Genomic DNA, 14,479 nt, shown 5'->3' with positions numbered 1-14,479 from the left:
CGCTGTTGGACCTGTGCCCTTCACCTACAATGTGGCCCCTTGAGTCACTGGTCGAAGCTAAATCACACTGAATGCCGTCAGCATAAATTGGGCAGGTAAGTGCGATGCACTCAGGAAAGTTGCCATCTGGAGATGATTGAAAGACAGAGATGGCGTTGTTTTTAGTTTACAGGTGTGCCTTCTTAGCCCACTAAAGTGCTATAGGTCATCACTCCCTCAGTGGTCCTGCAGACCTCTGGTGACCCCAGAGATTAAGAACAGGGGCCCCTTGCAAAAGCCCCAGGCAAACAGGGCGACTGCCTGTAGATGCTTCCTGCGCAGCCCTAAGGGAACCTAATGTTTCCCAAATGTCCTCGGCCATGGACTCCCTTTTCCTTGGAATGACAGTGGGATATCGCTGTGCAGAGTGGAGTGTGGGAACTGCTGGGGTGGGTGTCCTGTAATGCAATCAGGAGAAACTGAGACAGGGTGTGCCTCCGAGCCCATCCTGTGCTCTCATGGACAAAACGAGGTCAGCCTGACACTGGCTACCCAGGCCCAGCCTCACCCAGAGCCCCCTGCCTGTCTAAACTGGCTCAGGTGAGGAATGGCCCGGAGGGGCTGGGCTGGCAGTTAGGTTACAGCAAGCAATGCTCCCAGTTAGGAATATGTTGCCGGGAAGAGCTGGAAGAAGGCCACAATTTGCTTCAGAGGGCAGACTGCCAAACCTGCCCTGCTTTTGCCACCGGTGTCCCTGTCCCTACGCTAACGTGCTTGCCTGTTCCCTTCAAGGCTATGCCAGCACCGCCCACTGGAAGGTCTATGTGGTCGCCAGAGGGGCCCAGCCGTTGGTCATCTGCGACGGCACCACATTCTCAGAAGCATAAGAACTGGACGCACTGGACTCAGGAACAGCTCTGACGACTGGAGACCAGCCTGAGAAGGGTGGGGAAGTGAAAACCATGACTCTGCTTTTGGGGGGCTGCTCGCCTAGTTACCTGCCCATTGCATAAGTGTGAGCCAGTCCCCCCCCCCCATGCACATGCCAGTGAGAGATTAGGCTCTCCCTTGGGCCCTCGAGGCTGCCCCCAGGCAGGACCAGCGTTGACCCCTCCTTTGCCTGTGTGAGCATCAGCCTCTCTGCTGCCTCCCTGCCACGGCAGGGTGACGAGCGGGTCCCGGCTTCAGAGCCCTGCTCTACCTGGTGCGCCTGCTTGTCCCCTGCCTTTCTGGTCACATCATCCTGGACGGGTTTGGGAAAGCCCTGGCGTAAGACACACATTCTCGCAGCTTCCCATGCAGGACAGGATGGCGTCCAGAGCCGGTCAGAGAGGAGAGCGCCATGGATTGCACTAAGGGCGATGGCAGGCTGGAGCCTGGGTTTGATTTGGATGGTAGTCCCGAGAGTGCCTGCCTCCATGGTACCAGGCTCGCTTACGTACCCCTCCCCCACGCCTGCCCCTCACCCCTTCTGCCTTGCTGAAGTCCGCCTGCTGACCTTCCCTCGCTGGGCCTGGCCGAGCCGGGACTGCTGACGGCCGGACTTTCCACGTGTCCTCAGCGATGAGTCGGAGCGGCTGGCTCGCGAGAGGGTGCCTCCCTGGCTGCTCCTTGGGGCCACTGGGGGAAGGTGTTTCTCACATGTGTGGCAGCTGGGCGGGTGGCTCTGTGCTGCTCGAGTCCCTGGAGTGCCGGCGGGAAGCGAGGTGACGTGGTTTATTTTCTGTAATAACATAAAGCTACATTCTTCAGACTGGGCGATGCATTTCCCGGTTTCCTTGTGCGTATTCACCAAACACCGATAACCAGATACAGTCAAGCCTGTGCCAAGAAGATGCACGCTGCGCCATGGCATCTGAGGCACAGAAGTTGAGTGTTGGTGTCACTGTGAAGGGCCAGAGTGGACAGTGGCAGGGAAGATGGTGGGCACTCTGCCGGGTCCTGCCTGTCCTTGCACCTGGTTTCCCAGCCACCGTGCCCCCTCCCCCACAGCTGTGAGGGGATAGGAGTGCTCCAGGCCTACAGGAGGGGCTGCTAAAGGACAAGCCCAGAGCTCAGGGCTGGAAATCCTCAGAGCGGCTGCCACAGGCAGGGTCTGGCGTGGGCTAGTGCAGGAAAAGTGGAACTCCGGGTCCCTGTCAGCCCCTGCTAAGCAATCATGACTTCCATTTCCAATCAGAGCAGTCCTGGAGGGCCAGCCTCCGTGTAGGCTTTTCTGACCCGCCTGCTACCTGTACACTGATGCTTTCAGACCGAGGGCTTCTCCGAGCTAGGCCCTCTGCGCCAGCATAGGAGAGCGAGTCGGACTGAGAAGCCAGGCAGCTTTGAGATGACTGCTTTTGTGGACTGTCTGTTCCTTCCTTCCAGATGTCCCTCCTGCCTGCCACGCCCTACGTGTCCATAAAATACAGCCCCTCCTGGGAACAGGAAGACGGCTCAGAGGCGGCCCCTAAGGAGTCCCCCAGCTCAGCAGGGAAGAAAGGCTGCTATGTTGTTGGGGGCTGTTGAGTGAAGCTGCCACACAGGGGCCCTGTAGGACAGAGTGGCACTGCCCAGAGGATCTCCAGGCCTGTAGATTCCACCAGCACTTTTCTCCCGTTAAGCCGCCGATGGCTTCAAACCGCCAACCTTGTGCACCCTCCGCCCCATGCCCCAGGCTCCTCAGTGGTCGTGAGCAGCTCAGTAGATCATTTGTGCCTCACTCAGTAGCTACCCAGTTGAGACTGGTATGTCAATTTCTGGTTAGGAGAGAAACTCCGGAGAGGGTCTTCTTGCTCTTATCTGGTGTTCAGTAGAAGGAAAGTGCCGCTGGAGCAGAGGAGGCGGGGAGGTGTGCAGGGCTAGCGTCCGGGCTGGGTGGCTGCTGAGCGGGTTCAGCGATTAAATGCAGAGTTGGTAGTTTGAAACGCAGATCCCTCGCGTAATTCACAGTAAGAAACTCATTTAATAAAGGCATAGAAAACAATAGCAAATCACATTGTTCAGGTGATTCTGACCTGCCCCATGCGGGGTGGGGTGGGGGTGTATCTCAAAAACCCACAGTTCTCTGTCCTACAGGGTTGCTATGAGTTGAATTGACTCCACAGTGAGTTGAGAAAGGTGTGTGTGTGTGTGTGTGTGTGTACGCGCGTACACGTAATGGGGAGGTCTCCAGGTTTTCTCAGCCCTCAGTGGAGGCAGCAGAAGTCTGTGGGCAGGAAGGTGATGAAGGTGAGGGAGGGAGCCCTGCTGGCTTTGTTGAGAAAGGAGCAACAAAGGTGTGCCTTAACAGTAGTTGTCTAGACCGTCACCCACGGTGGGGCCACCACCCAGCGCCCCACTCCACCCCCACCACCAGGATGCAACGGGGGGCTCTTAGAAGAGGGACTGGCCATGATTGTGTTGAGTGCTGGCTTGGCACTGGCATGACTGGGGCCTCCACCCAGGGCTCCGGGTCACAGACGGCTCCCAGGGCTGGCGGCCCCAGGCAGCAGCTCTCTGGGAGGAGGGGCTGCTTTGGCACAGCCGGGAGCATTTGTGCCCCAAAGCTCTGAGCTCCTCGGTCATCGAGTATGGAAGGAAGGGACCCCACACCTGTCGTTCGTGAACAGGCAGGGCTAACACCCCCACACACCCCCTTTGAACTGACAGTAAAGGAAGAGTGAAATGTTACTGGTCTATGAAGCTATCGATTTAGTGAAACACAAACGCACCTAAGAAATGGGCAGATGTGGGCTCCTCTTCTCGGAAAAAGGAATAATGGCATTTGTCTAGCCTTTCTCATTTACAAAGCATATTGGTGGGCATCCCCCAAGGCTTCACTGGGTCCCCTCAAGTAAGTCTAGCTAGATCAGCGGTTCTCAACCTGTGGGTCGAGACCCCTTTGGGAATCGAACAACCCTTTCACAGGGGTTGCCCAATTCATAACAGTCGCAAAATTATGAAGTAGCAACAAAAATAATTTTGTGGTTGGGGGTCACTACCACATGAGGAACTATTAAAAGGTCGTGGCCTTAGGAAGGTTGAGAACCACTGGGTTAGATCCTCATTGTACCAGCAGAGAATGGGGTGTAGATGGGTTTGCTGGCATGCAGGAGACCAGAGTTCAAACCCAGACCCTTGGTTCCACAAGCACATAATTTCTGCCACATCACAGCGTGGAGGCCCAGACCAGCGCTATGGTTTTAATCTGGGTAGGAGAGCCACAAGATGAGGGTCCACCAGCCAGGGACTCTTCAGGATTTGTCTTCAAAACTTGGACAGGATTGGTGGAGCAAAGGATAACCATATGACTCTTATAAAAAACCTTCCCATAACTGGACCCAGCCATGCCCGGCCGCTCTCCATCCGCTCACCCCGGGCTTCCAGAGCAGGGGCTGCTGGCTCCAGTTGTGAGGCCCTGGGAGCTGACATCACTTGTTTTTCAGTTCTCCAGTGTTCAGTTTCTTCCAACAGTTTCAGGGCCTATAAACATTTTTTTTTTTTTAAAGGAAAATCTCGAGTTACTTAGCTGCAGGTGCTGGCCTCAGTCGCTGCAGAACAGCAAGAGGGTTTGCTGGTTGACCAGTAACTCCCCTGATGAGCATTGTCAAGCCCCAGGCACATGCCGGCTTCCTCGTCTTGTACAGCAGGAGAGGGCCTGGAGAGGGCACATTAACTGCATGTCTGCTGCCGTGGGGTGTCAGTTTTAAGTGGAGGGGGGCCTCAGACTTTGTCCCCCTCCCAGTGATGCCTGCCAGGAAGAGGGGTCCCTCCTGACTAATTAACACCCCCCTAACAATGGTGGAGGGAAGGGGACCACCAAACTTGCACTCTATTTTTTTTAAAACATTTATTAGGGGCTCCTACAACTCTTATCACAATCCATACATATACATACATCAATTGTATAAAGCACATCTGTACATTCTTTGCCCTCATCATTTTCAAAGCATTTGCTCTCCACTTAAGCCCTTTGCATCAAATCCTATTTTTCCCCTCCCTCCCCGCTACCCCTCCCTCATGAGCCCTTGATAATTTATAGATTATTATTTTGTCATATCTTGCGCTATCCGGCGTCTCTCTTCACCCCCTTCTCTGTTGTCCGTCCCCCAGGGAGGAGGTCACATGTAGATCCTTGTAATTGGTTCCCCCTTTCCAACCCACTCACCCTCTACCCTCCCAGTATCGCCCCTCACACCCCTGGCCCTGAAGGTATCGTCCACCCTGGATTCCCTGTGCCTCCAGCTCCCATATGCACCAGTGTACAACCTCTGCCCTATCCAGTCTTGCATGGTAGTTGGGGAGGGGGGGGGAGGAGGCATCCAGGATCTGGGGGAAAGCTGTGTTCTTCATTGGTGCTACATCGCACCCTGACTGACTCATCTCCTCCCCTAGACCCCTCTGTGAGGGGATCTCCAGTGGCCAACAAATGGGCTTTGGGTCTCCACTCTGCACTTCCCCCTTCACTCACTATGGTTTTTTTTTTTTTTTGATGATGCCTTATACCTGATCCCTTTGGCACCTCGTGATCGCACAGGCTGGTGTGCTTCTTCCATGTGGGCTTTGTTGCTTCTGAGCTAGATGGCCGCTTGTTCACCTTCAAGCCTTTAAGACCCCAGACACTATCTCTTTTGATAGCCGGGCACCATCAGCATTCTTCGCCACATTTGCTTATGCACCCGTTTGTCCTCGGCAATCGTATCATGGAGGTGTGCACCCAATGATATGATTTTTTGTTCTTTGATGCCTGATAACTGATCCCTTCGGGACCACGTGATCACACAGGCTGGTGTGTTCTTCCATGTGGGCTTTATTGCTTCTGAGCTAGATAGCCGCTTGTTTATCTTCAAGCCTTTAAGACCCCAGACGCTATCTCTTTTGATAGCCAGGCACCACCAGCTTTCTTCACCACATTTACTTGTTCACCGGCTTTGGCTTCGGCAGTTGTGTCGGGAGGGTGAGCATCATAGAGTGCCAATTTAATAGAAGAAAGTATTCATGCATTGAGGGAGTGCATGAGTAGAGGCCCAAGGTCCTTCCACCACCTTAATACTAATTCTATAAATATAGACACGTAGATCTATTTCCCCATCCTCATACATATATTTGCATGTACATGTCTTTGTCTAGACGTCTATAAATGCCCTTTGCCTCCTAGCTCTTTCCTCTATTTCCCTTGACTTTCCTCCTGCCCCACTATCATGCTCCGTCCCCACCTGGGTTACAGCTATACCTCTTCTTTACGTAACCTTACCCTTGATCATTCCGTACCAGGCCTGCCACTGATGGGGGCATCACCACCAATTTGGGTCCCATGTTGTTCCCTTGTCCCTGTGTTTGTTAACACCACTTCCTTACCCCCACCACTTCCCCCTATCCCAAGTCCCCCCAGAACTGTCGGTCCCGTCGTTTTTCCTCCAGATAGTTCATCCAGGCTGTCTTATTTAGACAGACCTGTGGAGATAAAAACATGCACAAAAACAAGACACAAACTTGCACTCTTAAAATAGCACTTTGTTTGTTTACCAGGTGCATATTATTTTTATTTTTTTAGATCGTTTTATTGGGGCTCTCACAACTCTTGTCACAATCCATACATGTGTCTGACGTATTTGTACATATATTCCATCGTTCTTTTTTAGACATTTACTTTCCATTGAGCCCTTGGGGTCAGCTCCCTTTTTAATCCCTCCTGCACTTCATTTTTTAACACAAGTTTTAATGGCACATAATCCACATATCAGTTGGTTGACTAGTTTAATCATGTCAAGAAGAGTTGTACAATCATCACCACAATAAAGTTAACCACATTTTCTTCTTTCTTGTGTTCATTAGCTCCCCAGCCCCCCGCTGCCAACCTCTCCTGCCATGCCTCCCCCCCCAACCATTAACCCAGTTCCCGTCGCTACAGATGCATCCATCCTGGATTTCATATACTGAAAAACCCGCAGAAAGAAATGGTAACAGGAAAGAGAAAAACCTCAACTGAAAAGAAAGCAGAAAATATGAAAAACTAGGACAATTTTACAATGGGTCCAAAGGGGATCAGGTGATCTGGTGTTATGTTTTGACCACACCCATTTCCCAATGCTCTCCTTGCGGCAGGAACACCGTTCACATCCCTTCACCTTTTTTTCTTTTTTAGCCAAAACAACTTTAAAAGGGTCAAAAGTGGCGATTGGACATCCCCTTACAGAAGGGTCACAATGACGAGCCGAGCCAGTCAGGGTGAAGTACAGCACTGATGACACATACAACTTTACTTCTTTAATGCTTCCTCCCCCCCACCCTCACTACCATGACCTCAATTCTACCTTACAGATCTGACTAGACCAGAGCATGTACACAGGTACAGATAAGAGCTGGAAACGGAATCCAGGGCAGATAAACCCCTCAGGACCAATAATGAGAGTAGAGATAAGAGGAAGATATGGGGAAGGTGGGGGAGAAAGGGAGAATCAATCACAAGGATCTACATATAACACAATGTGGGTGAAGGGAGACCGAGGACAATGTAAGATATGAAAATATAGTTTATCAAGGATTCAGGAGAGAGAGTGGGGAGGGAGGGGAAATGAACTGATATCAAGGGCTCAAGTGGAAAATGCTTTGAAAATGATGGCGACAGCATGTGTACAAATGTGCTTGACACAATGATTGTGATAGGAGCTGTAAGAGCCCCCAATGTAAGTATTTGATTAATAATTATAGTAAGAGGGTCAAAAGGGAAGTCAAATAAATTACATTTGAACCGTGGTGGTTATAAATTGAGCTGCTCACCACAAGGCCAGCAGTTCAAAACCACCAGCAGCTCCTTGGGAGAAAGAGTGGGCTTTCTACTCCTGTAAAGAGTTACCGTCTCAGAAACCCAGTCTATAGCAGCGCTTCTCAACCGTGGGTCTCGACCCCTTTGGGGGTCGAATGACCCTTTCACAGGGGTCACCCGATTCATCACAGTAGCAAAATGACCGTGAAGAAGCAGCAATGAAAATCATTTTATGGCTCGGGGTCACCACCACAGGAGGAACTGTAATAAAAGGGGGTGGCATCAGGGAGGTTGAGAACCACTGGTCTGTAGCGTCTCTAAGAGCTGGTATCGACGATGCTCTCTGTCTGAGAACAAAACTACTCACATCCTTCGACTCTGCTCAGAGGGATTCACCTGTGTGGATCCTGCAAATGGATCCATAGCCTTCTGCCAATTGAGTGTTCACAGTTTAAGCTCTGATACCATTCCCTCCTTCAGATTTGGATGAATTATTTACAATCCTTGGGCCACACAGGCTGGTGTGCTTCTTCCATGTGGACTTAGCTGACGCCTCCCTTAGATGGCTGCTTGTTTGAAGACAAGCCTTTCAGACGCCAGACGCTGTTCATTCTGACAGCTGGGCACTGCCTAGTTTGTCCATGCGGTAGTATTTGAGACCATCACCCACTTCCCAATAAGAAGTTTTTTAAAGGTTAAAAATAAAAGGTTATCATGCTCGAGCCACAACAGAAATGAAATGGCTTTGAGAAGGAATTATAAAATAATTATAAAAACAGCATCTATGGTGAAGTTTCACATTTTAATGCCTGATAGAAATGCTTTTCCTAAAAAGTACTTCGTTGAGATACTCTCCAACTTGGGCTTGTGTTACAGAGCCAGGGCCACCAGGCCAGGAGGGGACAGGTGTTATGGGGACAGTCTTCTAGCAAATAAGAAATGGGAGGCTGAGGTGTGGTCCCATCCTCACCCACCGCCTTCTGATCCCCGGCAGGCTCTCCCGCAGAAGCCCACCTCCACACCCACCCATAGGAGCCCCCCAGCCTGCCTGCCTGTTCTGTCCTCCAGTTCCCTCAGTGTCTGGTGGCCCTGCCCTGCATGATTCAGGGATTGCAGCTAAATCATCTGTCATTTGCCTCTCCCTGGAGGCTGGGAACTGTCCAGACATTGTCAGACTGGTGGAGAGGAGGGGTGTTACATAATGCGGGGGGGGGGGGAGGGCTGGACCTGCCAAGCCTTGGTGGGGCCCTGGGAGGGGATGGGGGAGCCACTGCTCCCTCGCAGCCCGCTGGGCGGCCAGGCGGCCAAAGAGCGAGCCTCAGCTGTAGGGCTGGGAAAGCGGTGTCGTTCTGAGCCACGAGCACCAGTTGCAGAATGGAACCCTCTTCACTGTGGCAGGCTAGACTGCACTCAGAGCTTAGCCCTGTCCCACCCCTCAAACCCGAGCCCTCGAGCGCACTGACCCATGGGGATAGGTGACAGAAAGAAGCAGACACAGACCCTGGTGTCAGAGGCAACACCTGGCGTCTTCCCATAGACAACAGCTGGGGGCTTAGTATCTCCCTCCCCTGCTCCCTCCTTTTCTCCTGTGACAGGGTCTGTAGCAGAGACCCCAGTCACCTGGTGGTAGGTGGGGGTGGGGGTGGGGGTGGGGGTGGGGGAGGTCGGGCCCTGGAGAAGACAGGAAAGGCCCAGCTCAGCCCAGACAGGAAAGGCCCAGCTCAGCCAGGAACTCCTGCTAACGGGGCAGGAGCCTGGGGCAGCTGCAGCTCATCTTCCTTTGACTTCCGGTTTTCTCTTACCGATCACTCAGGAGACAGCAAACCACAATTTCTGAGGAAGGCAGGCAGCATACTCCATGTCTCTATGGTCCTGCACCCCTGCCCCTGCCTCACCTGTGGCTTGCTTGAGTTCACAACCTCTTCTTTCACCCACACCCAAGCCTTTTGCCCAAGTGGCTTCTGGTCAGTGGTGCCTGGGCTTCTCTCTTGGTAGTGTGCTCCCCCATGCCTGCACTTGGCCCAGAGGTGAAAGGAGACCTGGGCACCTGGTTTCTTCTCACCAGCAGACTGGTCACTGCCCACCCCCCACCTCTCCCACCTGCAAGGGTCGCCACCCCTGGGGAGGCACAGGTGCCTGGGGAAGACAGGACAGATCCCCTTGCTGGCTCGCTCCCAGGTCACACACAACCTCCTTTGATGGTCAAAGGAACGGAACTCTCCACACTGAATTAACTCCATGCAGCTGTGGTTCCAGTAGTTTTTGTGTGTTGACATCCCTGTTTTGTGACTCCGCAGAGAAGATACCGGGGTCAGTTCTAGGGCACTGCCTTACATTGAAATCATGAGAGACTGCTTTTGATTTTCCTGTGTCTGTCAAAGTGTTGTTTACATGGATGTATGGATGGATGGTGATGAGAGCTGTAAGATCCCCCAATAAAATTATTGGGGGAAAAAGTGATGTTTACACAATACTGGAGGCTGTTAAGTATGCAATCACATTTAACAGTATAATGGAAGTTGGAAATATGACAGCTAATGAATTCTGACAGACACGACATGAGCTCCTGCGGTTGCAACTGTGGCACCGACAGACTTGTTTGGCTCAGCATTATCACCAACCTTCGATGGATGAAAAGCCCAGTTATCAAATGGTGCATAAACAAAAGTGGTGAAGAAAGCTAGTGGTGCCCAGCTATCAAAAGATGTAGCATCTGGGATCTTAAAGACTTGAAGGTAAACAAGTGGCCAACTAGCTGAGAAGCAACAAAGCCCACATGGAAGAAGCTCACCAGCCTGTGTGATGACGAGGTGTCAAAGGGATCAGGTACCAGGCATCAAAGAACAAAAAATCATATCATTGTGAATGAGGAGTGCAGATTGGGGACCCAAGACCCATCTGTAGGCAACTGGACATCCCCTTACAGAAGGGTTGTAGGGAGGAGACCCAGTCAGGGTGCAGTGTAGCCATGATGAAACATACAACTTTCCTCTAGTTCCTAAATGCTTCCTAGCCACTCCCATACCCCCACCCCCACACACACTATCATGATCCAAATTCTACCTTACAAATCTGGCTAGACCAGAGGATGTGCACTGGTACAGATAGGAACTGGAAACACAGGGACTCCAAGACAGATGAACCCTTCAGGACCAGTGGTGAGAGTGGCGATACTGGAAGGGTAGAGGGAGGGTGGGGTGGAAAGGGGGAACCGATTACAAGGATCTACATATAACCTCCTCCCTGGGGGATGGATAACAGAAAAGTGGGTGAAGGGTCACGTCAAACAGTGTAAGATATAATAAAATAATGATATTTTATAAGTTATCAAGGGTTCATGAGGGAGGAAGTGGAGAGAGAGGGGGAAAAGCTGATACCAAGGGCTCAAGCAGAAAGCAAATGTTCCGAGAATGATTTTTAAAAAGCCCCATTATCCACGAAGCACACTAACACAAGGTATGCTTGTATATAGAAAGCAAACAAAAACACCCTGTAGACTCAAATTGACCCTATGGGACAGGATCGAACTGTCTGAGTGAATTTCCAAGGCTGTAACCTCACAGGAGTAAAAAGCCCCATCTTTCTCCGGGTGGTTTTGAACAGCTGACGTTGTGGTTGGCATTGCAATGTATAACCACTACGCCCCCAGGGCTCCGTAGCTTTACACCAACGTGACCCTCTCATACACTCTGTCTAATGTCCTGCTTTACTTTATTGGCAGCTCCCCCACCCCCATCTTGCCTTGCCTTCCCCACATCTTCTGTTTAAAAAATTCTCCTTAATTTAAATTGTGCACATGCAGATGTAGATGAAGCAAAACGCCCTTTCAACATTTTTCACCCGCATAAATGTCAAAAACAGAACAGGGACCCTTGCTTTTCCTCTGGATGTGCACTATCGCCGTTATCCGTTTCTAACACTCTTAAGCTAACCCCAAAGTTTCTAACACTCAAGCTCAGCACCCTCCCTCCCCGCCCCCCCAAAAAAGCAGCGATCCCCTCCTCCCACCTCTCCCATCGCTGACAGACATTGGTCTCTTAACCTCCTTGAGTTTTCATTTCGCTTGTGTGTCCTTTTGTGACTGACCGGTGTCAGCTCAGGAACACCCCGCAGAGCACATCGACACAGGAGTTCTCCTCTGTTTGTTCGCACTCTCGCTCCTGATTCTTTGGGGACGTCTATCCAAGTGCTTCGGCATTTCGGAGCTGTCATTCCTATCCTGTAGTCCTGCTTGAGAAGGCCCATGTTCGCCTGGTTTGGAATTCTGCACATTCCTCCGACGTGAGGTGCATCCTTAGACTCTTTCCCTAAATCCCAAACTGCCAAACCTCTTCACCAACACCGCGCCGGGGGCAGCTAGGTCAGTCATCGTGTTTCTTTCCCAGAATGACTTGGATGTGCTTGTGAACATGTGTGCATTCTTACTGCACAGGACCGAAGGCACGGGGTGCTCTCCTGGGGCCCCACCACTCGGCACACAGCACTCCCAGACGTCTGTGTCTCGGGTCCTTCCAGCGGGAGGCCTAGGAAGAAGTGCTTTTACGGCAAGGGGATCGTACACCCCTACGATTTAAAAAGATGAAAGCACTCGATCTAAAGGAAACTGAAGTTGATGTTTCTTCACCACCACCGCCGCCCAGAATGATTTGTCCCTCAAAGGTCTCCGTGTTCAGATGACGAGGAACATTACGGAACCAGTGTTGTGTTTGTACCCGCCCGGCATGACTCAAAGCTCGGAGGCTGAGGTGGAGAAAGATGGAGGGGGATGCATCTGGTGTGGTGAAACCCCTTCCACACTCGCCACGAACCCCCATCTTTGCCCTTTGAGTACGAAAGCGTCTCCTTGTGGGAGAACAACTGGGACTTCTTTGTCCCTGACCGGAAGTCAACGTTTTCCTCCAGCTTGTCCGAAGCAGGAACCCATCTTTTTCTTGGCTGTCTACAATTTCCCATCTTCTCAAACCAAATGCTCTTGACCCTTACCTTAAATGAAAATTAAAAAAAATAATAATAGCAAGTAGTACAAAAGCAATGAAAACGTCCTAAAAATGAGAGTGGTGATGATTGTACAATGCTTCGTGATAGGCGTGAACTGTTGAATGGGATGGCTTGACCCCTCCATGGGAAGGAACAGCGGAAAGCCTGGGGGAAGGAGACACAAAATCATTTATCATCTATCAAGGGGTCAGGAGGGTGGGGGAGCAGGAAGGGGAAAAAAGAGGAGCTGATACCAAGGACTCAAGAGAAAGCAATTGTCTAAAAAAGAATGATAATAACACATGTACAAATATTCCCGATAGAATTGATGTATGGATTGTAATAAGCATTGTAAGATCTCTCAAGGAAACGATTTTAAAAAAAGAATGGGATGGCTTGTGAGTTGCGTGGCAACAAAACTTTTTAAAAAGTAAAATGAAATTTGAAAACAAATGAGCAAACCCTAACACCTAGTACAGGTAAGAAAATATGACAGTAACCTAAAACCCAGATCATGCAGTCGTTCCCTCCCGGCCACTCAAACGCATACCGAGCACAAGCCTCCCTTCCAAAGCTGCAGGGCCAGACACCTGGGAGCTAGAGATTTCCACGCAAAGCCCAGTCTGGTCTCCGCTCGGAGGCCTGTGGGCAGTTCCATGCTGGTCCTTGGCATCCTCCACGCTGCGTCAGTGGGGCTAAGGCGGTCTTCAGCAGGGCAGTCTAAAGACAGGCAAGATGGCCAGCTCTGTGTGGCGGGTCCAGCTCTGTCCCAGCACAGAGCAGGCTCCTGATGAAGGCGTGTTCTCCATCCTCATCTTCACCAAGCTTCTTCCCTCAGCTTCCACTCTCAATCATGGGCAGGTGTTGTTAGGTAGCCAGAATAGGGACCAGCACTGAGCATGCTCCAAGTTCAGGCTCTGAGCCAGGAAGGGGCGGTGCACCAAGGTGGGCGATACACCTGGATTGGCCCCCATCTAGGCCAGGTGGGCTTAATTCAGCCAATGGGGTCCACCAGTACCGCCTCCCAACAAGACCCCTGGAAAATCTTCAGTTTCCTGCAGACGTGGGAATGCGGCTCTAACTCCCCCATGGCCAGGTTGGACCAGGCTGAAAAAACGCTCTGGCCTTCCGACTCGTCCACTGTGAGTGGATGGAAAAGTCTGAGGAGGAAGCTGAGACCTGCGGCTGGGGACCAAACCAGGAGTAGCAGAACTCACCCCCTGCTCCGGACCCCGCGGTTCTCTTAAGGATAAAGAAATACCACTGTGTGTTTGCTACCAGCCCCCTTCCTTGGCACCCCCGTATCTCCGTCCCATCCCGAGGCCACCTGAGGAGATCCACAATCTCCTCACAGCCCCCCAAACTAAGCTCAACTTTCATTTTCCCTGCGGACTCCAATATTGAGGGCTGCCCTGTCTCCGCCTGGCCTGGATCTGAGGGACAAGACACTGATTCTTTACAGTGGAACCCACCACCAGCCCCGGGGAGCTGGGCCCTTCAGGGTCTTGCTGGGAGACTCGTGCTCCCCCCCCCCCCCCCCGCCATGGGTCTCCAGGGCTGCTTACAGTTTCCCTCCACTCGACACACATGTCTTCCGTGGTGTCCAGGCCAAAGCTCTCTGAAGATGTGCAGCCCCCTCTACTTTCAGGAGGCCTCCGGGGGGTGCGTTTGGTTCCAGAAGCTAATTCTTGCCGCCCTCCGCCCAGCCCTACCTACTAGTCTCCAGGCATTTAAAGCCCCAGCAGGTAAAAGCATGGGCATTGGCAGCTGTCCGGAGAGCGAGTGCTGCTTCCGGGA

The 14,479-nt window shown here is 51.8% G+C and overlaps 1 protein-coding gene across 1 annotated transcript in view; it reads left to right on the top strand.

The window, feature by feature from the left end:
• The window catches only part of C7H6orf89 (chromosome 7 C6orf89 homolog), a 35,649-nt gene extending 33,912 nt beyond the window's left edge, over positions 1-1,737 (top strand). The window contains exon 7 of the mRNA XM_075555185.1: positions 772-1,737. Within this exon, the coding sequence (XP_075411300.1) occupies positions 772-866 (95 nt within the window). The 3' untranslated portion in view covers positions 867-1,737. The remainder of the gene's footprint in view (positions 1-771) is intronic.
• The last annotated feature ends 12,742 nt before the right edge of the window (positions 1,738-14,479 follow it).

The sequence above is a fragment of the Tenrec ecaudatus genome, chromosome 7 (genome assembly GCF_050624435.1).
Source record: "Tenrec ecaudatus isolate mTenEca1 chromosome 7, mTenEca1.hap1, whole genome shotgun sequence".
Taxonomy (NCBI): Eukaryota; Metazoa; Chordata; class Mammalia; order Afrosoricida; family Tenrecidae; genus Tenrec; species Tenrec ecaudatus.
This window is presented reverse-complemented; position numbering and strand designations above follow the sequence as displayed.